Below are 26,068 nucleotides of genomic sequence, written 5' to 3' on the forward strand. Positions count from 1 at the left end.
TACATAATAAATACATATTAAAAAAAAAAAAGAAATACAAATGGAGACTGATGGAGGAATAGGTTTCTGCAGGGTTGGTTGTACGGCTGCTGTTTGTGGGAACCAGGGAGCCAAGTGGTGGGGTGGAGTGGGGCATAGTGTGGTAACGGTGACGGTAAAAGCAGATTGGATTTTTTCAACCATTTTATAGATGAAATTAAAGTTTAGAAAGGCATGAGGAGCACTGTTGCGAAGCAGGACAGGAAAGCTGGTAAAAATTAACTAACAAATGACAGTTGGGTGAGGAGGCCTTCTCTGTCATTCAGAAGACTGAGTGAAAGGAACCACCTAACTGTACAAAAGATATAACGTTTCTGACGCTCCTCCTGTTTGAACATCCTTACTTCACCCCCTCTCCCCTCAACAGGGTTTTCTATATAACAGGCCTAGAAACTTGCCCTGTAGACCAGGCTGCCCTTGAACCCACTGAGATCTGCCTGCCTCTGCTTCCCAAGTTAAAGGCAGCCATCACGGTGCCGAGCTGTTTCGGGGATTTTTAAAAGGTAACCAGGCCTAGCAATGGTAATGTTATAGAAGGGAAGGCATGTAGGCCTCCCAAGGAGTGACACTGACAGTGGGTATAAAATTCTTCCGGAATCGCTCACTGTTTCCGGAACTAAACAAACGTGATGGTTTGGAGAGAACATGGACATCCTTCCTGCATCACTGCGACAGGCTGTGCGGCTCCACTGCCTTAACATGGTGTTTACCTCAGGTTTTATCTAGACATAGTAAAGTAAGAACTTAAAGAGACTCTTTTTGCAATAATGGTGGTTCAAGCACAATCTCATTCTGAAACATCCAGTCAAAAAGCGTAGCGTGCTTGGGGTGTGGAGTGAGCTTCCACTTACAGTAGCACGCTGATTAAAGCACATGGCGACACTGATGATGCTCGGGGCAAGAAAGTGGGCTTAAAATTGTGGAAGCAGCAGTAAGGCGGACAGCCTGTGCCTCGTTGGGTCCTTCAGTAAGTGTGCATCAAGGGGAGAAGGGCTGTGTTAGCCGGTGGGAACAGGCTCCCAGGGTCCCCACATGCCATGCCTGACTCGCCTGGGCTTTGCGTGGATTATTTAATTAATTCTCCACAAGTAGAAATACTTATCCCCATTTTATAGATGAGGAAATAGAGGCTTTAGAGAGTATGGGCAGTTTCCTGAAGAGCCCATGGTTTTTGAAAGTGAAGTGTTTCTAAGTCCCATGCAGAGATGTTTCTCTTTTGAAATGAGGGGAGCCTTTACTAAAACAGTTTCCCTGTAGCCCCTGCGCTGGGCCCTGTAATTTACCTCAGAATTCTCAAGGTAAGTTTTATTATTCTAGCAGTTTAATTTTATTATGTCTATGGGATGAGGATATATGCTTAAATTAGGAAAATCCCTTAACACTGGGAGAGAACTTTCCTACTTTTATTTTTTCCTTACGTTTTTTTCATATTTTAACTCTGTTGCTGTAGTCAGCATTTTAAACCATTGTTTTGTTTCTAGGAAATATGCGTGCATGTGTGCATGCTTACCCTCCCACCCCCGACATTATTGAGGTCTGCTTTGAAATTCTGACATCTTACAGGTTTCCAGTGATAACAGTTTTAATTTTAGTATGTGGACTTTTTATTACAAATGTATATTGTAATTAAAAAAATAGAGTGAAAATACTTTTTAAGAACAGACAAAAGAGCCTTTCCCACGAAGTGAGAACACCGGGGTTACTCAGTGGAGATACTAAGTTGCTGGTGTGGTTTAAGGCAGCTCGCTATATTTACCGTGTCTTTTGCCTTTGCTGTGCTCTTTTCACTCTGGCCTGTAAGTTCTTCTCCTACCTAACTTGGTTCCAACAACCATCTTTTAATTAAATTGAAGTTGCACTTAAATTTCTGATGTAGGTGGCGTTGCCAGTCCTTCCTAAAAGGACAAGAATATCCTCTCTGCACGGTACCTGGGTGTTGCTGTTCACTGTGTTCTGTGAAGGAGGAGGGGAAACTGAGGTGTAAAGAAGTCTTTCTGAGAACATTAGGGACCGATGTTAAATTTGATTAAAAACAATCAGGAAATTATAACATTTTAATCATTGAGTTGAGGTTTTGGCTTAATATTTCATTCTTAAGTGACAGAAATGATTCACTGAGCCATATTTTTTAGGGCCAATCAAATAGAAGCAGCCAGGGGTTGCATATCTGTTCATTGCAGATTGAAACATTGTAATTTAGGCTTCTCAAATTATTTAGTATATTGCGTTTAGCTGTTAGCATTTCATGTTTGTGTTGTAATTTGTTCAATTTGAAACCTTTTAATAAAACCCGGGTAGTTCTACCTTAAAAAAAAAAGGACACCCCTCTGCTTAAAGGAAGTGGTGCTTCCTGCTTTCATAAACAGTCATGTGCATAGCTTAGCAAGGCCTGTGCTCTGGAGCGCCGTCCCTTTACAGCACCATTGAATCCCAGCCCGGACAGAAGTACTGTGAATCCTGTGGCCTCATTCTGAACAAAAGGGATTAGGGAAGAAAAATCTCTTGATATAAGGCTTGTAAGCAAGGGCGGGCAATCTTGGTTGTGAATATTTTCTGATTTTTCCAGAAATCAAGCAGAAGATTGAGCTGCTGATGTCAGTTAACTCTGAGAAGTCGTCCTCTTCAGAAAGGTACAGCTACATCTCTTGCATGAACAATTAATGGGGCAACATTGCCAAGAAACAAACAGGACTTACCTTTCCCTTGTCAAGTTTGCTATGGAACGTGTTGTACTGCATGCTGGCGTTGTGCTGGATTGAAGATGTGTATTTGGGCAAGCCGTTCTGCTTTGCGAGGGGAAATTGATTTTTTTAGAAAAACAGTCAGTCTAATCAGCTGCAGCATGCGCACCATAACACAGCAGATCGCTGGCTCAAGTGTGGCAGCTGCTGAAAGCTTAAAAAATAATTTAACCAAAAAAAAAAAAAAAATCTTGCTTTTTAAAGGACGTAATGAGATTTTTGTTCTTGTATTCTGAGGTTGCTGGTATATAGAATTCCCAAGGTTATTTGTAAATATCTAGCTTAAACAGTTGATTTTTTTCCCTGTAATAAGTCTATATATATTTTTAATGAACAAAGGGAGTGCCATTTGTACGTAGCTTAGGAATGCAAACCCACAGATTAGTCACATCTGAAAAAGAGATCTGATGTTTCTTCAAGTGTCTGCCAGGGAAGAGTCCCTGCATGCAGTGATGGTTCACGCCTGCAGGTAAGGACAAAATGACTCACAAGTATTTTTAAAGCAGTTATTTTATCTGTCATTCTTAGGATTATACCTGTAACGAGATGTTTCATGAAAATTACCGTTTTGCCTCATAAGCAAAATTAAGATAAAAATATCTGCTGTAAGAAATGAGACTAAAGTTCCGTATTTTGATAAGTAAATTCTGTGTTCACTTGTGTTTATTGAAATTGTGAGTATACAGTATGTATTCAGAGTGTTTGAGATTGAGGTTCTCAGGCAGACAGTTGATGGTTACCTTTTCCTTTTCCCTATCTTACCAATTTATAGTTAATGTTGACAACTGTATTTAAGCCATATTGATTTATCTTTTCTACGGCTAATTTTTCAGCATTGTTGTTCGTAGATTGAAAATTTAGGAAAATAACGTGGAAAATTAAGTTGGTGGTAAAGAAACAATACAGGAAAAATATTGTTAAAACCAAACTAGAAACTAGCTGATCATCTGAGGCAGAATGTGTGCTAGTTTCAGGAGGCCAGCTCTGCAGGGAAAGAGGTGACTCCGACTTCTTAGTGTTATTAGGTGAAGAGCTTCTGTTACAACTTTGGTTACACGTGAGGATGTAACTACATTCTGTAGAGACTGAAACTAAAAGGTAACTAAGAGGTTTTGTGCTTTTTTTCTTGACCCTTGTAACTTCTGGTTTGTGGCTAGCCACCTGATTTCACTCATTCTGTTTGCTGGGCTACAAAAGGGGCCTTCAGCTTGGGGAGTATCCTGCAGAAAGCTGCTGCGGATGGGAACGTAGACAAGGGAGTGCGCTGAGAGCCGGCTAAGCATCAGCTACAGAGGGAGAGTTTGCTACTAGCACTGTACTTAATGAGATGACCACATAATTATGCATCCTTCCCGGGTAGCGTGAGTTTTTATTGGTAAACTGATGGGGGAATACAGAAGATCGCTCTCTCTTAAAAACAAGTTAACTTTTTCTCTGACTAAAACTCAGTCTATGAAAACGTGCTCTACAGTGTTTCCATGATTTTACTTAGGCTATGTGGTTATTTGAAAGAGAAGAGAGCACCTGTTGTCATAACTACAAAGTTTTGAGACAAGTGTTGTTGACGGTGACTTTGTGCAGCCTGCCTTGCTGGTTTTAGTAGGTGCCTGAGTTGTATTAAGCAGGTGTGATAGTCTCACTGAGGTGATGAGTATGATTTATGCATCAATTAAAAACTTTGTAAGCATAAAATGTTTAATTAATTTAAATATATTAAAACAAAATGTGCCTTTTCTCTCCATTTCATTAAAAGCTGTATTGTTTGATTTTTTAATTTATTTGAAGCAGTGGTTCTCAACTCTAATGCTGCCCCCTTCAATACAGTTCCTCAAGACCCCCAACCATAACATTATTTTTGCTACTTAATGTTGCATAACATTAATCTTGCTACTGTTACAAAGTATAATGTAAATATCTGTGTTTTCTCATGGTCTTGGGTGACCCTGTGAAAAGGGCTAGTGACTTATGGGTTGAGAATTGCTAATTAAAAAAAAAACCCGTAAAAGAATAATCTCAAGTGTAAAAATTATCTAGGGGTTGGGGATTTAGCTCAGTGGTAGAGTGCTTGCCTAGCAAGCCCAAGGCCCTGGGTTCGGTCCTCAGCTCCAAAAAAAAAAAAAAAAAGCCTATTAAAAAAAAGGGGGCTGGAGAGATGGCTCAGTGGTTAAGAGCACCGACTGCTCTTCCAAAGGTCCTGAGTTCAAATCCCAGCAACCACATGGTGGCTTACAACCATCTGTAATGAGATCTGATGCCCTTTTCTGGTGTGTCTGAAGATAGCTACAATGTATATAACAAATAAAGATTTTTTTTAAAAAAAATTATCTAATACCGATGTCTTATCCAGGATGTGGATGTAATACCTTGTAGTGTCATGATAGCACTCATCACATTTTTCAATTAGTGTTAGCCAGTTATTATACTTCTAAAATACTTTATTTGAACTCTTAAAAAATGACTTGGTTTAAAAAAAAAGAGAAAAATAAATGGGTTACAGTTTTTTTCACAGTAGCTTAAGATCGTTGAGATTTTCCTAGGTTTTGGCAAGGCTCCAGATGCCTGTCGGGAGGTGGGGCAGAGCAGCCTGGTTTCTTTTTCCATAGAGGGAGAAGCTGTGTCACCAGAAGGGATCACTCCTGTACCCTGTCCCTGTAGTGTTCTAAGAGGGTCTTGTAAGAGTGAGTGCTCTTGGCAAGGGCAGTGTTTCTGAATACGGAGTGTAGTAAGTGTGGAATCTGTGCTGGGGTGTTTTTAGTAACCCTTTCTTCTTACATTTTTAACCCATTATGTGGGAAAAAGCTATATTGGCTGGATTTTGTTGTCGTTGATATACTTTCCTAAACTAGGAAAAGCATTATAAAAACTAAGCTTAATTTTATAGACTTTTGAGGACTTCTTCCTTGAAAATAAAATTAATTAGTCCAAAGTAAAATTATAATGGAGACTACTAACAGATCACAATAGCTCTTGAGAATAGTTTTAATACATTTAGCTTAGATAAAATGGTGGAGACCCATAAGAATGGACCTCAGTAGAAGAGATGTGTAGCCCATGTACATGCCCCATTTTGGAAGGCCCGCTCAGAGACCAGAATTAATGCAGCTCAACCTAGCTACAGTTTAGTTTTAGATGTTGTGTCTTGAAGAGAGAAAAAAATGTTCCGCTTACTTCTTTAAAGAGTAACAGCAGAGAATGTTACTGAGTGAATGATACCTTTAAAACAGGTGATGTGTCTTGTAGCCAGTTAGGAGGGGGCCTCTGCTGCATGAGAGTCCTCGGGAGGGTCCAGGAATAAACCCCACTGCAAGTGTGTCTTTCGTCGGATTGAGTGCTTGCAAATGAGTGAGCACGTTGGTGTGTTAGCACGTTGGTGTGTTAGCGTGGTGAGCATGTTGGTGTGTTAGCGTGGTAATGACGCTGCCTAGACATGGTGTTTTGTTCACTCCCGTTTAGTGTAGTAAAGCAAACTGAATAATTAATGGCAAAACTTACCTTTTCCTCTTTACCTCTTTTGCCTTACTGTAGCACTTCCGGAGGTTGTGGGATGGAACACGGGGTGAGGAGGAGGAATAGTGATCATGGCTAGGAAACCGGTAGCAGTTACTTACTAACCAACCTAGGCATCATTTCTCCTGATGGTGGCTTGCTTGTTGGTGCTGGGAATCGAAGCAGATACTGCTTCTTAATAGGTCGAGGGAGGGAGAGCAGAATGAGCCTGTAGTCACTGAGTGCTCTAGTGGGGATTTACGTTTCCTCAGGGCAAGACTTAAAAGGACAAGCTCATTGTACTTCAGTACAACATTTTTAATGTTGTAAAGAGGGTCTCCGTAGCATCCTAGTAATCAGCAAACACCGAGTCCATAGTACTAGTTACCTTAATCATGAGTGGAGAAATCAGGGAGAGAAGTCATGCACAGTATCCTGTGGCCTGTGTTACCAGTGCTGAATAAGTAGCCTTGCTGAGAAGCGACAGGATGGCATGTTGTCCCTACCTCTGGACAAGGACATGCCATGTATACAGCTTGTGCACGTGTGTCTTTCTTATTCTAGAGCACACAGGCACCCTGACAAATAGCGAGGGGGGTGTTTGATGGCAGGGGTGCAGAGCAGGGCGTGCTCTTCGTCTAGGCTGTGCGCCATGGTCTGATCAGTGAGGGTGGACACAGTCACAGCTTCCTTTCCGTCCTCACTGATGTCTCCCAGCCATCACTGACGATTGCACTTTCCCCTTCCCTGGCCCTACACTGATACTGCCTTCTTACTTTCTCTCTTGACAGGATATAGACTTTTCTTTCTGGATGGTAGATTGAGTCAGAGGTGGCTGAGTACTTATTTTAATTTATGTTTAGTATTTATATTAGTATTTTTATTGAAGATAATGGGATTTTACAAACCATATGAAACACAGTTGTGTGTGTGTGTTTAAAGTTTAGTTTATAATGTTGTATCACACATTATGATCTTTACCAAGCCTGGTCCACTTAGATTTTGTACTATGCTTATTTTTAAGAAGTTATATATTCTTCCTCCTGTTTTGTGTTTGTTTTGTTTTTTGAGGCAGGGTTCCTCTGTAGCTCTGGCTGTCCTGAAACCCACTTTTGTAGACCAGGCTGATGTCAGACTCAGATCCATTTTGGGTTTTAATATTGATGTAAGGATTTAGAAGTTTATAAGGATTTGATTTCATTTTTGCATATGGCTATTCAGTTTCTGTTTGAATACTGTATAAATAGAAACCCTGGGGCGGGGGGGGGAGAAAACAAAACCCAAAAAACAAAAAACTCCATGCTTGGTTACAGGAAGCCAAATTGGATGTTGGAAAATGTATGATGCTCATATGATGGCATTAAATACATGGTACAACATCCTTTGAGATTTTTGATAAAGCCTCCACTAGTAGATTGTATGGTTTGCCCCTTTCTGCTTGTGTTTTGTGTGTGAGAGATGAATTAAGCAGGAGTGGGAGAGCCTCCTCTCAGACTTGTAGAATGAAAGCAGTGAGCTTCGTTTGCTTGGACAGAGAACTCTGGGAGCAGTTTGAAAGCTTACATCTGAAAACAGACATTTGGCAGGTGTGAACTAAGGATGTGGAGCACCGCATAAGGATGTGGAGCACCGCTTAAGAATGGGGAGCAGTGCATAAGGATGTGGAGCATCGCATAAGAATGGGGAGCAGTGCATAAGAATGGGGAGCACTGCATAAGGATGTGGAGCAGTGCATAAGGATGTGGAGCAGTGCATAAGGATGTGGAGCACTGCATAAGGATGTGGAGCAGTGCATAAGGATGTGGAGCACTGCATAAGCACTAGACTTCTGGGCTTGAAGAACTGAGGGGTTGAAAATGTTCTGTGTGGCCCTCCCTGCAGGGACCCTTGAGCAGAATGCAGTGGAGACGGCATTCAGAAGTTAAGTGTAGTAGTAAGGGAAGTGATATGTGGGGGGGATTAGAGAAGGGCGGTGAGGAAAGGAAGCTATGCCTCAGTGGGAAGGCATGTGCTTGGCATGTGTGGGACCTCTGGCTCTGTCCCCCAAAACCAAGGTGAATAAAGACAGGAGACATGATCCTACCCCCTCCCAGTTCCATGGGTGTCCTTTGTCTGGTCTTCCAGTGTTACACATGTGTTCATGTATCTGGTCTCTGCACTCCAATATTTGTATCTTGGGTCTCCGTCTATCCATTTCACCCGCGGATGGGTGTTAGGGGTGTTTCTTGTTTGTGGCTATTTGGTTAGGAAGGAATAGTGCCGATATGAGCATTTGCATGCATGCAGTTGGTAAGTGAACCTCTCCACATTTTTATTGATTCTAGGTTTATAAGCAGCTGTGGGAGGTGTTGCCCAGGGTAGGTGTTATAATGCAGCCAGTCACAGGGCCCATCCTCTGAGGCACTGTTTCCCACCGATTATCATCTTTAATAGGTCCTAGAGGGCATGCATGTTTGTTAACTTTAGCTTTCAGATTTGTTTTCCATAGCAGAATCATTACTCAGGTAAATCCTCTTAAAAGCTTACCTTGTAAATCATGTAAGAAAGAGCCTGCTTTGGGGACCTGGGGGGATGAGTCCGTCTTGTGACATATTTATACCTTTTAAACTGTTAACTTTTTAAGTTGTACTTACTTTTAAAATTTTCTTGAACCAATGTAAAAGTGTAGTCTGGCCATGTAATTTCTGGTTTAAAAAAAAAAAAAAAAGCAGGCATTTATCTGAGCTGCCCTTTGCTTCCCTTCCCGCACTGTTATATTCGTTATCAACGTAAACCTTGATTCTGTGTGGTTTCTGATGTAAGGAAGGTTGTTCACATCATAGACTGTACAAACCATTTCAAACCCAGATCTGTTTGGGAGGGCTGTTCTGCTCCTCACCTGTTTGCCATGGTTCTCAGGATAACCCAGGTCTTCTCTGGCCTGGGCTGTGAGCACCGTGTTCTAGACTCAACCTGTGATTGTATGTGAAGAATTTGCAGTTTATAAATTAAGAACTTTGTAGGAAGATTTTCAATATAATGTATTCTTTGCCACAGGCATAGATTAAATTATAGCCACGAGTAGTTTATATTAACTCTTATAAACTATCAAGTATACAAATGTTAGGTTTTTGTCTCATTAGTTTATTACATTTTTTACATTTTGTTTTTCGGAGCTGAGGACCGAACCTAGGGCCTTGCGCTTGCTAGGCAAGCGCTCTAAATCCCTAATCGCTTACATTTATTTTAATGTGAAATAGAAATTAAAATAAATCTGAATGCTTTCTATTTCTGCACGCCCAAAGTAACACTAAACCAAACATTTCCCCACAGTGTCAGTGTTTTGATGCCATCTGTTCTTTTTGGTCACATAGTTTACACAGTACTAATGGTTACTTAATATCTTGCCATTTTGTTTACACTTAATTGAAGTAAAATACAGGCTGTATCACATTTAATGGTATTCTAAATCCTATTTTTTTTTTCAAAAGAAAATTTTCTATTCCCACCAGAAATGGAGCAAGTGGGTCTCATCCTAAGACGTGGTGTCACAGTTGTCTAGTCTCTCCTGCATGAGAGAGCACAGCCCAAGCCCCAGCCTCACTGTGACAGTGAGGCTCAACGGCAAGGCTCATAGAGTGAAAACTGAGGCTCTGCTTTACCAAGCGTTTGTTACCAAGTCCTAGGTACCAGCTAGTTACCATCTTTCTGCCGAACCGTTTCCTTTTCTCTCAGAACCTTCTCTGTGTTCTTTATTCATTACAAAGATAGCGTGTGCGTGTGTGCGTGTGCGTGTGTGTGTGTGTGTGTGTGTGTGTGTGCATGATGTGCACATGTGGTGCTGTTGTGCCATGGTGAATATATGGCGGTCAGAAGACAGCGTGATGCCCTGTTCTCTTCCACTATTTCGTATGTTCTGGGGTCAAACTGAGGTCGTTAGACCTGCACAGCAAGCACTTCCCTCATGGAGCTACCCCCCTTCCTGGCTCAGTTTTGTTCTTTAAAGAAATATTGGGGTTGGGGATTCAGCTCAGTGGTAGAGCGCTTGCCTAGCAAGCGCAAGGTCCTGGGTTCGGTCCTCAGCTCCAAAAAAAAAAAAAAAAAAAAAAAAAAGAAATATTTATTTATTTTATGTACATGGTACATGAATACACTGTAGCTGTCTTCAGACACACCAGAAGAGGGCATCAGATCCCATTACAGATGGTTGTGAGCCACCATGTGGTTGCTGGGAATTGAACTCAGAACTTCTGGAAGAGCAGTCAGTGCTCTTAACCGCTGAGCCACCTCTCCAGCCCTCAGTATTGTTCTTGAGACTGAGGTCTTTCTATGTAAGCAAGAGTAGCCTGGAACTTGAGATCCTCTTGCTTCAGGCTGTGACACCAAGCGCCCATCATGAGTCTTCTCTTAATTGGTAAGTTATCTGACTTAACCAGGAGCAGTTTTGAACACACTGTGCTCAGTATCTGTCATAGTGCAAACAGCAGTGACAGAGAAGCCACTACTTAGTGACCATCCTTCAGAGTGATGTTGTGGCAGGTTCTTTATGTAGCATGGGCTGGAGAAAAAAAGTCAGGTCTAATTGGTATAGATTGTATCAACTATCTGTTCATCCAGTGTTCACTTGCTCTGAACCAGTCACTAAATGATTCAGAAATCTGCATACCCCAAAGGCAGCAGGAAATTGTAGAATTTCCACAGAATACTGATGTATACCATTTAGATAGAAGGTGATGTTAGTGAGTGCTTGTCCATGATTGGTTTTCCCTTGGGCACTCAGTGCTGAGCACTGTATCATGGATGGTACTGCAATGGGTGGCCCTGGACAGTCTTTAAAAGTACTACATGTAACTAGTAATTGCATTTAATTTTTCAAAAACCGTTTTCTAACATTTTATGTTTTGATTATCTTTATGTGTATGGGTGTTTTGCCTACACATATGTTTGAGTTCCACATGTGAGCAGTGCCCCCGAGGTGTGTTAGGTCCTCTGGCACTGCAGCTGCAGCTGGTTATGAGCTGCCACGTAAGTGCTGGGAATTGAACCTCGGTCCTCTGGAAAAGCAGCCAGTGCTCCTAACTACTGAGCTGTTTCTCCTGCCATAAAATCACATTTCTGGACAAAGTATTTTAAAAGATTAGAGGTGTATATGGCAAATGGGTACAAATATCTGCTTATCTAGGCCACAGCACCTGAGGACTCCTGGTCCTGTGGAGGCGCTTGAGCTTTTCTGCCTTTAATTTTATCTGTGTGTGTGCGTGTGTGAGTGTGCGTGTGTGAGTGTGTGTGTGTGTGAGTGTCTGTATGTGTGTCAGTGTGTATGTGTATGTGTGTGTCAGTGTGTATGTGTATGTGTGTGTCAGTGTGTATGTATGTGTGTGTGTGTGTGTGTGTACATGTAAGTAGTATGTGTGCATGTAGTATGCATTTATTTTACTTTTTTGAGACAGGATTTCTTTTTGTAGATTCAGCTGTCCTAAGATTAGCTCTGTAGTCCAGGCTGGCGTAGAACTCACAGAGATTCTCCTGCCTCTGCCTCCCGGGTGCTGGGCTTAAAAGTTGTACCGTAACTGACCAGCAGTACTTTTACTTTTTTTTTTTTTAATTTTTGGATTTTTATGTTAAATTTCTTCAGGGAGAGAGCATTTGACACTCATGTACAGATCATGGTAAACCAGTGTGTACGTTTGTGTGTGTGTGTGTGTGTGTGTGTGTGTGTGTGTGTGTGTGTGTGTGTGAGAGAGAGAGAGAGAGAGAGAGAGAGAGAGAGAGAGAGAGAGAGACAGTCAGTGACCCAGGTCTGCAGGCTGAAACAGTTCCAAGTCCTGTGAGCACTACGCATCATCCGTAGGTAGAAGGTGTGCAGGTCAAGTCATTTTCTTTTATCTCTTTTTGAGATTGGGGTTCTCTCTGTAGCCCTGGCTGTCCTGGAACTCACTTTGTAGACCAGGGTGGCCTTAAACTCAGATCTGCCTGCCTTTGTTTCCCAAGTTCTAGGATTAAAGCTGTGTGGCTAAGTTATTTTCATTCCAAGGGTAGATTTCCAGGTTTTTATAACATTTCAGGCATGCTGACCCTGGCAACTGCTGCCGAGAACTATATTCTAAGATCGCGAGGCTTTCCTGTCAGTTAAAAATCACATATATATGTTAGCAGAAGCACCTTTGCCAACAGCAAACAGCATTGAGTGACACTTGGAGCTCATTCACTGTCTTTATACATTTTTTATATTTATAAAGAATATTTAATTTTTTTAAAGCTTTATCCTTTCTTTGGCGTAGCAGATGCTTCAGTGATTGGCAGCATATGTTGTGCTTCCAGAGGGTTTGAGTTTGAGTCCCAGCACTCATGTCAGGTAGGTCATAACTACCATAACTCAGGGGCTTGGTGCCTCAGCCTCTGCTGGTACCTGCAGCCACTCACACACGCACACACTTAGAAAATAAATATTAAAAAGGAAATTCTGTCTTAAAATATATATCTTTAAATTTTGGGTCTGTGTGTGTATCTCGTGTGGTCTGTGTATCGTGTGTGTGTGTGTCTTGTGTGTGTGTGTGTGTGTGTGTGTGTGTGTGTGTGTGTGTGTGTGTGTGCCTGCCTGTGCCTGCAGAGGCCAGAGAGGAAGTAGGAGCTCGTAAAGCTGGATTTTCAGTCAGTTGTGGGCTGTGTGATGTGGGTGCTAAGAACAGATGGGACCTTTGGAAGAGCAGAAAGTGCCCTTAACCACGGGGCCATCTTTGCAGCCCATGTAGTGTGATTTTGGAAGGCTGTTGTGCTGAGCACAGGTGATGGCTGTCATCTCTTTGATTATTGCTGTTGGTGTAGGTGTAGGATTATTGCAATGCTAGTTTGTAATACTAAGTTGTCCTTCAGAAGAGGACGCCGTACATTGTCTCTGGCGGTACACAGCAGGATCCTGCACACCCTCATTGGAGAGTTCTAGAACTTTGCTCTTGGGTGGAATAGCGACATCAATGAATGCCCTAAATGGTGTAGATGTCGCTCTAGAAAGACTGTACGTAAAGCATAGTCAGTGTAACCGACCTCAGTAGCAGTCATGTGTTGAGTCATGCGTATGTGAACTGTCTGAGGTGTCCTTAGTGGTGTCCTTACTGTACCCAGTGTTGTCAGCTGTCAATGAAGCACCTAGCCAATGAGAAAAATGTGGGCATTGTGTTTGTGCTAGCGAGTCTTACATTTATAAAGCATTTGGTTTTTCAGTAGGACCCTTTATTTCCTTTGTGTCCATTAGGCTGTGAATCAGTATGAAATGGGCTCCAGCAGCTCAGGCTCCTTTCCCTTAGTCCTCACAAAGTGCGCTTCTCTGGGTGGCGCAGGCTGGTGCTTCAGCTGAACCCAGCTGCCCTTCTCTTTGGCTTCTTTTTCCTTCTGACCGTTCTCCTTCACCTGCTTCAGGAAGCTGTCTCTGCTTTCAAGTGCTTGATGTGCTCAATCCACACATTGATCCTCTTGGCCAGAATCTTGCCCTTAACTTGTTTGTTTACAATGATGCCCATGGCATGCTGGGTGACGTCGTAGACTCTTCCGGTTTTGCTGTGGTAACATTTATGGGGCATTCCTTTTTGAACACTGCCCGTTCCCTTGATGTCTACAATATCACTCTTCTTGTAGAGCACATGTATGTGGCCGAAGGAACAACTCCATGTGACTAAAGAACGTAAGTGAGTGCCCCTCCTCTTTCTTTCCCTTTGTGTTCGTCATTTTGGTGAGTTACTGGAAGATGGCTGCCACGGTTGAAAGCATTTCAAGAAGTTATGTCCACACTTTTAATTTCGGACATATGGCAAGGCCTTCAACACAGATGGTCGTCATGGTGAGGTCTCTTGCTCCCTTCTCTTTGTCCTTCTTTCCCCCTTCCCCCACTTCTTCTCTCTGTGTAGCCCAGGCTGGACTTAAACTTATGTTGTAGCTCAAACTGGCTTAGCCTCATGATCGTCCCTCTTCAAGGGTTGAGGTTACACACAGGCACCGCCACTGCTGGTTACCTTCTCTGTGCAGTTTTCAATTAGGAAGGACTGGCTGTCCCTGACTGTCCTTTGTCTGACTCATTGCTCTCTGTCCTGACACATCACACTGTATGGGTGGAAGTCACACTAGTAATGGACAGGACATGCCAGTCACTAAGACTTGGTTTCTGATAGATGATTTTTGAGATTTCTTAGGAGAGCCCGAGTGCTGCTTCCTTCGGGTTAGCGTCCCACATGGCGTCCTCAGAATGCAGCTCCTCTTCGGGCTGTTTGGCCAGCTGAAAACAGAATGTATTGGATTTTTTTTTTTTTTTTTCTTTTTTCTTTTTTTCAGAGCTGGGGACTGAACCCAGGGCTTTGTGCTTGCTAGGCAAGTGCTCTACCACTGAGCTAAATCCCCAACCCCTGGATTTCTTAACATTAAATTTGCTGGCAAAGATATAATAATACAGACCTCAACTGTAAAGTTGATTAATGAGATAAAGATTCATAGATAGATCATAGTCTCGTGTCCAAACCTCACCTACCTACCCACTCACACACTGAAGAGAAAGTAACTTCAGTTTATTCTTGCTACACAGTCGTAGGGTAGTGTCTATGTGGCCTTCCAACTGGCTTTGGAAGAAAAGCAAAGTAATTATCGATCTTACCTAGAGCTTCTGTGCGGATTTAATAGTGAGTGACAAGGATGGAGCCCCACTTATCATAGCTGTGGAATCGTCGTGCTGCTCATGCCTGCTCAGGGAGCCGAGATTATATAGAGGACCTTAAAGGTTTCCTCATTTTTCAGATAACATGTTCATGCTATCTTAGCTTATAGAAAAGACTTTGCATCAGTGCATCATGATAGTTTGGCAAATCAAGTTTTAAATAATATTTTTTATTAATCTTTGAAATGCCATGCAGTAAGACAGTGTTAAGTAAATACCTGGAATCAATGTAAGCCGTACTCATTATTATCTTATTTTACATGTATGGAAGTCACATTTGTGTGTCTGTTTACATGCCGTGTGTATGCCTGGTAACTAACTGTGTGTTCCAGAAGAAGGCATTAGGTCCTATGGAACTGGAGTTAGCGAGAGTTGTGAGCTGCTGTCGAGTGTTGGCAGTCACTTAAACCCAGGTCCTCTGAAGAGCAGCAAGTGCTCTCACCACTGAGCCATCTCTTCAACTCCAAACTCAGGGTTCTAAAAGGTTTCTGTTACATGTATAAGGCGAAGCCTGATAGCTCCCCTTTGTTGAATGGTAAGACAAGCTTGTCTGTGGCACTGATGAAACCGACACTTGTGTGGGTGCTTACATTGTCAAATTCGTGGAGGTGCCTGGGTGACAGTGCTGTCCCTCTTCCAACTCACAGCTGTACAAGCCAACTCAAGCCGGTCTTCTCTTTTCCCTGTTCCCTTACCCTCTCTGACTCCCTCATCTCCTGACTTTGTTTCTCCCTCTTTCCCTCTCATTATCCTCTGTCCCTCATCTTCCTTCTCTTGGGGTCTCTTCTCCATGTACAAGTTCCCCTTCCCTGCTCTGAGAAGTCAGTTTCCAACTTTTTCCCACTACTCTGAAAACTTAAGGGTCAACTTTAACTGTTGTGACAATAGTAAATCCCAAGGTTCTAACAACGGAGTAATTAATTTTTTTTCTTGGTCTTTCTTTTTCCCTCATGTTAGTCAATAAGCCTTTCTCCCCCGCCCGCCAGTCTTCAGTGCTGTACTGTGCTCATCCTCCGGTGGCATCAGGAGGGTTGGAAATGCCTTACCAGTGACAGAGCTGACAGTTAAGATGCGGGTGAGGAGCCCCTCAGTGCGCACAAGACTTCCCCTGTAAATATTTGAACTCCCAGTGTGTGTACTTCATCCCGTCTGTCCATCCCTGCATGGAGACATGATGAGACCAGACAACCCTTGACTCAGAGGTCAGCTGGCCTGTCACAGGCAGTAGTGAAGGGCAAGGAGACTGCTCTGAAGAGAGCAGAAGGCAGGGCTGACACCCAGAGTTGGACTCTGGCTTCCATGCACACTTTGTGACATGCCCATGCCTGCTCATATGCTCTCACATTACAAATGCATACATTCACATGCATGCAGATTACACACAGATAGCAAAAATCCCATCCATATTTTACAACACAGAATTCCTTGCCATTTTGTCTGTAAAGAAAATATTTGTCTATAGAAAAAAAAAACTGAATTACTAAAGAAATGGCCTTGGAAATGTTATCTTCAATTTGAGTATCAGTTCTTTGCAATCTTGCAACCAGATATTTTTGGTTTTGCAATATTTATATATACACATTTTTGTCATGGGACCCAAATATGAAGTTCATTTTGTTTCATGTAGACTTTATACAACCTGTTAAAAGTAATTAATATGTTATTATTTCCTACATGAAACAGTTTTTGACAGTGTAACATTTTCTAATTGTCAGCCTGTAAAACATTTCAGATTTTTGGATGTTTTTGGATTTGGTGTTTTGTATTATTGGCATTCAATTACTATATGAAAAGTGTGTTCAGGAGTTCTCCAACCCAGAGTGTGGTCTTCATTTCTACTTCTCGCCTGTAGCAGAGCCCTCTGTTTCCTTGAACAATACTGAACTTGACTGTCCTGAGAGGCATCAGAACATGCCAAGACAGCACAGGCCCTGTGTCTTCTGTTGGTGTTGCCTCATCCACTTGACTCTAAGGTGTCTGAACTTAAATCTCCCATGGGAAAGGCCTTGCTTTTTAATCTGGAAATGTCTCATAAATGAAATCCTGCTTTTCTTGACAGAATGGGCAAATGAGAAGTTATTGCCCCCAATCAGAATTGGTAAAATGCATTGACTGTCTTCAGTATTCAGAATACCGGACATCTCCATCCATCCTTTAATAACCCAGGTCTCTGCTTTTGGTTAGTGAGGAATTTGGGAGAAAGATGAACTAAAAGCAGGCATTTGCCACCCAGCCTGGCAGCCTGAGTTTAATCCTTGTGGTCTGCTTAAGGGCAGAATGAAGGGACCACAGAGTCATGCTCTGACCTTCACATGCCATGAGATGACGTGCACACACACACATCCTCGTCCCCAAATCTAAAGTAAAAATTAAAATTAAAGCAGGATGTGGTGGTTTGAATTAGAATACCTACCCCTCTCCCATGACCCCCCACCCCCCTATAGGCTCATATATTTGAGTAATTGGTTCCCAGTTTGGGAAGGTTGAGGAGGAGTGGCCTTGTTGGAGGAGGTGTGTCACTGGGGGCGGGCTTCCGAGGTTCCTAAAGCCTATGCCATTCCCAGTTGGCTGTCTGCCTGTGTTTATGGATCATTGTAGGGCAGCTCTTGCTTCAGCACCACCCCAGCCTGTGGTCATGCTTCTAACCTTATGGAACTGTGAACCCGCAGATTAAGTGCTTTCTTCTATAAGTTGCCTTGGTCATAGTGTCTCTTCTCAGCAATAGAAAAGTAAGACACAGCACCTCTCAGCTTGTGTCACATTAGCGTTTTCTAGATGTTGGTCCTTCGCTGGGGTCTCTGTTCTCCCTGTCTGGACTCTCCCACGCTGACCTCTGTTTAAACAGCGCCTGCACAGCGGTGGTGCTGCTGCGTTCATCTCTGCAGATCTCCATCTGATCTGCAGATGTTAGCTCCTACCACAGACCACTGACGTCTTTTGAGAGCTCAGACTTAAAATGGAGCTAAACCAAACTCAATAATCCCTCCCGACTGGAGTGACAGACAGTTCTATGCTCTGCACTCACTCTTCTGTCTTGTAAATGTTGTAGGAGGAGGGAGAAAGGAGTAAATGATTCCTTGGATTCATGGCTGTCCTTAGGGACTTTGTGGCAAGTGAGAAAAGTTGCTTGGTGTAACTTGTGCCTGTAGGTGTAAGTGGACATTGTAAATGTCTTCCAGAGAACGTAGAAGGCCGCAGGAAACCTTCTTGAGGGCTATGTAAGGGTAGAAAGAAGTTGTTTGATTTCAGCCTAGCAACAAGCAGTAAGAATTTTTTTTTCTCTTTTTTTTTTCTTTTTTCTTTTTTTCGGAGCTGGGGACCGAACCCAGGGCCTTGCGGTTGCTAGGCAAGCGCTCGCTCTACCACTGAGCTAAATCCCCAACCCCAGTAAGGAGTTTTGATTTTGGCAGCACCTGCTGGGGCCACAGGTACCTTCCTTCCTCCCAGGCTTCTTGACTGTTACTGTTTGTGCCAGCCCCAGGTCAATGTCTTCTCACTTTAGGATGACCTTGATCTGACCCCTGGCTAGTTAAACTCTGTCCTATCTCAGTTTAGTTAGTCTCAGATTTATTTCATCTCTTCTTTGCCCCTAAAAATACCCTGTCTGTCTGTCTGTCTGTCTAATCTGAAACAGGGTCTCTCTCTGTGTGGCCCCTGAACTCACAAAGACCCTCCTGCCGCTGCCTTCCAATGCTGAGATTAAAGGTGAAGGCCACAACATCCGGCCGTTTACTCATCTTTGTTTCATGGTCCACATCTGGTTGGTAGCAGATACTGTTGTGTAAAGGCCTGCACCAGTCCTCTGCCTTGGTCTAACCCTGCTGCACTGCTTCTGGTCGGCATGCCCGGTGCTGCCCACAGATGCCGCTCTCAGGTTCTTGCTGGTCCCTAGTCTGCTGGTGTCCTGTGCTGCTGTCTGCTTTCCCTTTAGGCTTTACTCCTGAAGAAGACTCACGTTGGCACCTCTTTGTCTTCCACAGTCTGGCTTCTCGTCTGAATTCCTTCCTCACTCTGCTCCCTGTGTCTGCCCTTCTATTACAGAGACTCCTCTTCTGTGTCATATACCCTTGGCTCCCATCTAAAGAAACATTGCCTGCTACCCACCTCATCGGTGAGAGGTCGAATTTTGTCTTATCTTTGTGTCTTTGGTATCTAGCATATCTCTGACCATTGTAGTAGATATGGTTTTATTTGAATAAAGATTTTTTATTTGTCTAATTCATAAAGTATTCACAAAGAAAAAATGCTAATACTTTATTTTTCCGTCTGAAGTATTGGTTAATATTTTACTATCTTCTGAACTGGTTGGTGAATTGTTTCTTTCCACAGTGATGTTACTTGGTCTCCCAGGGCTCAGGCATTTTGTCTGGGTAGGAAAGGGTGTTTGGAGATTCTCTTGACCCCCAGTGGCCAGCGACTCTGCTTGCACTTTTGCTCCAGTGTCTTCCTTCTGATTTTTTCCTATTTTAGATCTACTTACTGATGGAGCTGCCTGTGACCCCCCAACGTGAGCCAGGCGTGGTGCACTGGGGCTGCAGGTCGGCACTGCGGTCTTTTCATGGTAACCGGGTCAGTAGCCAGTGCACTGCCCTGGGGACATCTGAATTTGTTTTTGTAACTTAGCAATTAGATTTATATGAGTAAATTCAAATTCCACAAAAGTCTGCACAATAAACTCCGAACCAATTGATAATGATATCACTGCCTACCTACATAAGACAAATTGTCCTATAAAAATCCATCCCTTATGAAATATAACTACCTGTGGCCCTTTGAGGCCACATGGGTCTGGGTTGACCTTCTCTACCTACATCTTGGTTCTTCTCTTCTTTTTTTTTTTTTTTTTTATTTTTATTAACTTGAGTATTTCTTATATACATTTCAAGTGTTATTCCCTTTCCCGGTTTCCGGGCAAACATCCCCCTCCCCCCTCCCCTTCCTTATGGGTGTTCCCCTCCCAACCCTCCCCCCATTGCCGCCCTCCCCCAATAGTCTAGTTCACTGGGGGTTCAGTCTTAGCAGGACCCAGGGCTTCCCCTTCCACTGGTGCTCTTACTAGGATATTCATTGCTACCTATGGGGTCAGAGTCCAGGGTCAGTCCATGTATAGTATTTAGGTAGTGGCTTAGTCCCTGGATCTTCTTTTTTTTCTCCCTCTCTCCTGCCCTACTTTTTCACTGCCTAATCTCAGGCCTTACCTTATCTTGTGCCAGCCCTCACCTGCATATAGACATCAACTACAGTTCACCCTGTCTGTCTAATTAAAAAAATTACTTTTCTTTCAAATGTAAGCTGAGCACAACTATTACCATTTTGTAACTTACAAAGTGTAAGGTACACCTAACACCCAGTTCATCATTTTTGTCAATTAAATAGTGTATTTTGTTATCTATCTCAGCTTAAGGAAGGCTTAAAATCTATGTATTATATCTTGGTTAGCTTGTATACTATCTGAAAACTATCCAATTAAGAATGTATTCTCAATGTTAAATGACCTGACCTGGGTGAGCTGTGAGACTATACCTAGTCTTCCACCCCGTCAGAAATCTGAGAATGACCAGTGCTATCTGAAAATATAGGAAGCCTGATACGGCTTCCCGAACTGAGGCAAGTTGATGAGATGACTGTCTCCCGGTACAGTCCCCTGTTAGCAACAGGTAAGAGTCAGTCTTCAGCCTTCTCACCCAGTACCATTTGACAGACCTTTGTAACGTAGGATTTTGAAGGGCTGGTTATTCTGACTTGGCAGAGATTATCAGTCACCATTCTGTAGGTGTCTTTTTTGTCTGTATATAAAATAGGCAATTGCTGCCCAGGGGCTACCTAGCCTGGAGGAGCATCCTGTTTATACCAGTTTATTCATTGAACTGCAGGTATCTGCTAATTTAGAGATAAAAGAGCCTTTATAGCTGATTTAAATTTTTTCTTATCTTTTCAAATATATTTTACTAGTCTTGTTGATAGCCCCATTATTTAAAGCTGTTTGTACATTTCTTTAGGGTTTTCATTTTTGGCCACATTTGGACCTCTCTCTCTTCAATCGTAAATGACATTAGGTAGACTTAGGAAATTAAGATTGGAATATAAAGATTCTCATGTTTTTGAGTCATACCTACCTTCCACCAGAATAAATGGTGTTGTGACGTAGGTTTATATTTGGAATGCTGCTTCCTTGGCAATCTTCATTAGTTTTCATGGTTTCCTGCTTTCACATTCAGCCTGTAGCTGCAGCCAAGCCTGAGGTCACATTTGCAGACTGGAGATTGACTTGCTTCAAAAGTCTTCCCAGCCTCAGACAGCTGGCTGCTGTGGTTAGCCCAGGGCTTTTCTTGAGTGGGTGTGAACTAAAAACGGATGGTTCATTTTAGGTTGTGAAAGCACAAACTGTATGTAGTTTTTCCTTTCAGATTGGGCTTTATGTGTGTTGGCATATGTTCCAGCACATGGGTCTTTGTATGAACGGTAGAACCCAGTTGCTGTACTTACAGTGTGGGGTTTGGTTTATTTTATGAGTAACACTAGCCTCTTCCTCATGAGAACCAGAGACAGAAAGAGGGGACACCTGTCCAGATACTATTGAGATGGTTCATTTTGTGGGTGAGGTAGAACTGATCGATTAATGCTACCAGTAGAAAAGAATGCAGACCACACAGTGGACATTTAAGGCGTGCACAGAGCTTGACCTCATCCCTGGCTTATGTTACAGGCCGATCGTGGCAGGACATAACACTGGATGGTCCTTTTCCTAGGCAGGTTTACTCTCCTTTCCTGTTGGTGATCGTCTGCTTGAGAGCAGTGCTAAGTGGTCTAGTTTGCTTCTCTGTTGCTCTGACAAAGCGATGTGACCATGGAGTGACCTGGGAGGAAGGCATCCTCTGGTCGGTCACAGCACATCCTTTAGGGGAGGACCTCAGGACAGGAAACTTGGAGGATGCCACTTTGCTCACTCTAGCTTGTGTATAACTAGCTTTAACAAAACTATTTTTGTTTTAAAAGGCTGTCTTTCCTGTTCCCCTTACTGGCCCCCTGACTCACAGAGATCCACTTGCCTCTATCTCTTTTGTGCTGGGATTAAAGGCATATGCTACCATGCCTGGCCTTGAATGGATTTTTAATAAAAGTCCAGGAGCACCTCTGCCTGAAGAATTGTAGCACCCTCAGTGGGTTGGGCCTCATCAATTATTAAGATAAATCCTCACAGGCATGGCCACAAACCAATCTGATCTAGCTCATTTCTCAGCTGAGTCTTCTCCTCTCACATAACTCCAGACTGCCAAATTGGCAATTAAGTCTAACCAGGACTTAAAGCAAAACCATGAGAAATTGTTGTTTTTCTTGAGGAAGTGAAAATTTAATTATAGATATTCTCTTTTTAAAAGTTCGATTTATCCATCTCACTTGTTAGTGTTTTGTGTGTTCACCACAGGTCTGCCTGATGCCCATGGAGGTCGGAAGAGGGCATTGGGGCCCCAGGAGCTGGAGGTGCAGAGGGCTGTAAACCACTCTGCTTGCTGGGAACTGAACTGGGTTCTCTGCAAAGACAGCAAGTGCTCTCTGTACTTTCTCCAGCCTCAAGTTTTTATCCCAATAAAAAGTCAGGCGGGACCTGGTCTTCCTGCACACACAGAATCCTCCTTTTCTTGTAAGGGAAAGGCTGCTGAGACCAAATGGGCTTTGAGTTAGGGCCTTCAGGGGCCACTCCTGCTACTCTGGGACCTCTGCGAGTCTCAGTCTCGGATCATGGAAATAGCAGTGCTGATGTCTGTGTCACTCAGGAGGAAGTGTAGCCAAGGAGGTGGTGTATAAAGTGGCTGCTGACGAGAGTGGTGGGTGGCAGAGGCAGCTCAACATGGTCTGTCTCAGTGCTGTGGAGCCAACCTCGACTTCAGCCGAGCTTGGCTACTGAGTTGCAGTGTTAACTTGGGCAGTTAGGTAAGCTGGAGTTGGAGGTCAGCAGTTGTGTTAATCCACAGTAGCCGAGTCACTGTGGTGCTTAAGTAAAACAGTGTGTGTGCAGTATCTAGGGTAAGAAGCTATTGAATAAGTAGTCTGGGAGCTGGCGAAGGCTTCAGAGAAGGAACATCTTAAATTTAGCTCAGTCTTGTTATATATCTCAATATGTCACTGGCTAATTTTGGTATCGGCATTAGAATTCTTTAGAAGTAAAAGTAAAAAAAGTTTACATCCCTTTTCTACTGTGCAATCCTTTTGTAAAAAGTTAACTCCCGTTTGATTCTCATACCATTTCTTTTCTCTAATTTGGCATTTGTTTATTTGCTTGTTTATTTATTTTGTTTGTTTTTTGCCTTTACATCATTTTTCCTGATTTGGCACAGATTATTTTTGAACACAATCAGTGAGCAAAGAAGATAGGTGCTGAGAGCAGTATCTGCAGACAGCACCGTGGGTTCAGTTGATGGTTGGCGAATGACTGCTTGATATCTTTGTGTATGTATGAAAGTTAAAGGCCCACAAGAATCCAAAAGTTTATTTAAAATGCAACACGTGGGAGCTGAGGAGGAAAAGGTATTATTTTGGAGTTGGGTCTTACTGTGCAGAGCCCTGGCTGGCGGGACAGTCACTGTACAGACAGTTGCAGAGATCTACCTGCCCCTGTCTCGCAAGTGCAGGCCCAGAGGAACTACCTATTGCCTGCAGGAGAGAAGCTTACTTTACTTTTACCCTCTTTGTATTTTATGTAAATGGATGTTTTGCCTCTCTGTATGTTCTATATGCATGCAGTGCGTGTGCATGCAGTGCCCACAGAAGCCAGAAGAGGGCACTGGGACTGGAGTTACAGATGGTTGTGAGCCATCATGTGGGTGCTGGGAATCAAAGCCAGGTCTGCTGGAGAGCAGCCAGTGCTCTCACTGCTGGGCATCTTCCTCATTGCTCAGAGGCATTTCCGTCTTGTAGTTAATGATTTTCAAAGTTGTTAAATTTATTTTGTGCTTGTTGTCATCACAATTATGTTTGTGTTTAGAATTTTGTCATTTATTTATGTTTTAGTCTGTTTCTCTGTTCCTTTGCCTTATTTTTTTTTATCTTTTTATAATTACTGTGCAGAATTAATAAGTAGGATAACATGTATGGTGCCTCACATGAGTTCTGTACTTCTTTGGTGGTTTTAAATGTTCTAATACATGTTAGACCCTTTCCACATTGCCTTCAGATAAAGTTATTACTTTATCATTGACCCATTAAAGGATAAATATATAGACTATTTACTTCTGACTTTAATACTTATCAACTGTGGTTCTCACAAATTCCTGTAGTAAGCTGACCCCTGAAAGTGTAATATTTGGAGTGTGATAATAGGACATAAGACTTATGACTCTTCATTTATTCCAGTATTTGAGGTTTGGATGTGTAGTGGTCACAGCAAAAGCTCTGTCCATGACTTTCCTTCAGAGTCCCCCTCCCCCCACACAGACGTTGAAGCAAGATTCAAGATGTAGCATTTCTTTCAGATACGAAGATCAGGCCCCAGAAGAGTGGTCAGCCTAGACTGTTCACACCTGAGTGTTTTAGTGAGGACAGTTAGATGAACAAGAGTATTTGCACATTCTTATTCCAGGAGGGAGAAGGTTTAACTGAGCCAAGGCAGGTGCAGTGTGCTTTTCTGAACATGCGGAGTAGAGCTCCTACTTTAATGAGTCTTCATCAGCAGACTTTTCAGCAGAGAGTTATGCATACAGTGTGTTATGACGAGTAATATCTATTAGACTTTCCATCTGACTTTTTAAAACTAAAATCATTTGGCATCCTAAAGAATTTCATTCCAGAAATTACACCTTTCCAAGTCATCCTGCATCAGAAGCGGTGTTGCTGCATTTAGAGAGGTGCCGCTTCTGTTGGCTGTGCCCCAGACACTTAACATTCTGACTGTGTCTGGGGATGCTGGTCACACACGCTGTCTGACCACTCTCCACGTCCAGTGTCTGTGGTGGGACAGACCTCACTTCATGTTATCACCTCCTAGAATTGAAAATGAATCATCCAGCCAGTGTCTGTCTCTTTGAAGACATTATGTCATAATCTGAATCTTGAAGTAGCAGAGTGAACCAGTGTTCATAAGCTACTACCCTGATTTTATGTGGATATTGTCGGGATGGGATTAAAGGCAAGCATTTCTTAATTGAGTCTTGATTAGTCTTACTTGCTTAGATTTAGTAGATCATATCCAGTGTCTGTGAATATCTGTAGTTACTTTTCTTGCTTCTGTTGAAGCGCTGGCTTCCTTTTCCTTTCATTACTTCTGCTTGTGGAGCCACACAATGGACCATTATAGGAGCATTATCTTTTGGAAAGATGTTTGGTTTAAAGGGCAAAAGGTCTGGGTTTAAACTCTAATCATGGACCTGGTGTTTACCCTGTGTGACTGTGAGTGCCTCTGCATTGTCCTGAGATCCATTTCCACACTTGGAATGTTTTGTCCTTTCATGGTGCCTTTGCCCTGGAAGGAGTAATGGCGTATTGTGCTGATCAGCAGTATGTAAATTATGATTTACACCATTGTCTCTGTCTCAGAAAGTAAGTCATTATCAGTTTAGCTGTGTGTGATACAACACAGATTAGAAGATGCATCATTAACAAAGGTATATATAAAAAGTACATGTGAATACTTGAAATGTGTGCATACTGGTTCTGTTTGTGGTGCTCTAAAACCTTCTTAGCCTTCTCCATGTTGGTTTTAGGGCGGTATTTTAAAACCCTCTACTTTTGTGATATATTTTTCCTGCCTAAAATTCCTCGGTAATAAAATCTGATCCTCAAGAAGGACTGTAACTCAGCCCAGACTGTGTGGCAGCGCTTGAGCATTGACACAAATTCCCCACCCCAGCTCAGCTTCCCCAGGGTGTGCTCAGCTCCTGTGGAGCCCGAGATGCCAGGACAAACTGCTGGGTGCGTCTTACAGCCCTGGAGGAGGCTCTGCTGGACACCGAGGTCGAGGCTGGTTGTTAGAGGAACTGTGTTTCCTGATCACCTACCCCCAGTGCCTTGTGGGTGCGAATACTGTATATGCTGCACGGTAACAGAAAGCTCTTGGATCGCTCATCTTAGGAGGTGCTGTATCAGTGACACCATAATCGGTAGAGTTAGCTTGATGGCGTTTACTGGGGAG

General features: G+C 42.8%; 1 protein-coding gene across 44 annotated transcripts in view; it reads left to right on the plus strand.

The window, feature by feature from the left end:
• The window catches only part of Srpk2 (SRSF protein kinase 2), a 190,075-nt gene that overhangs the window by 69,050 nt on the left and 94,957 nt on the right, over positions 1 to 26,068 (plus strand). For 19 of the 44 annotated variants that reach the window (XM_087656393.1, XM_087656386.1, XM_087656391.1 and 16 more), the window contains 1 exon segment: positions 2,606 to 2,669. In XM_087656393.1, coding sequence (XP_087512519.1) covers positions 2,632 to 2,669 — 38 coding nt within the window. In that variant the 5' untranslated portion in view covers positions 2,606 to 2,631. 44 annotated transcript variants of the gene reach the window in all.

Source organism: Rattus norvegicus, chromosome 4, assembly GCF_021556685.1.
Source record: "Rattus norvegicus strain SHRSP/BbbUtx chromosome 4, alternate assembly SHRSP_T2T, whole genome shotgun sequence".
Lineage (NCBI taxonomy): Eukaryota > Metazoa > Chordata > Mammalia > Rodentia > Muridae > Rattus > Rattus norvegicus.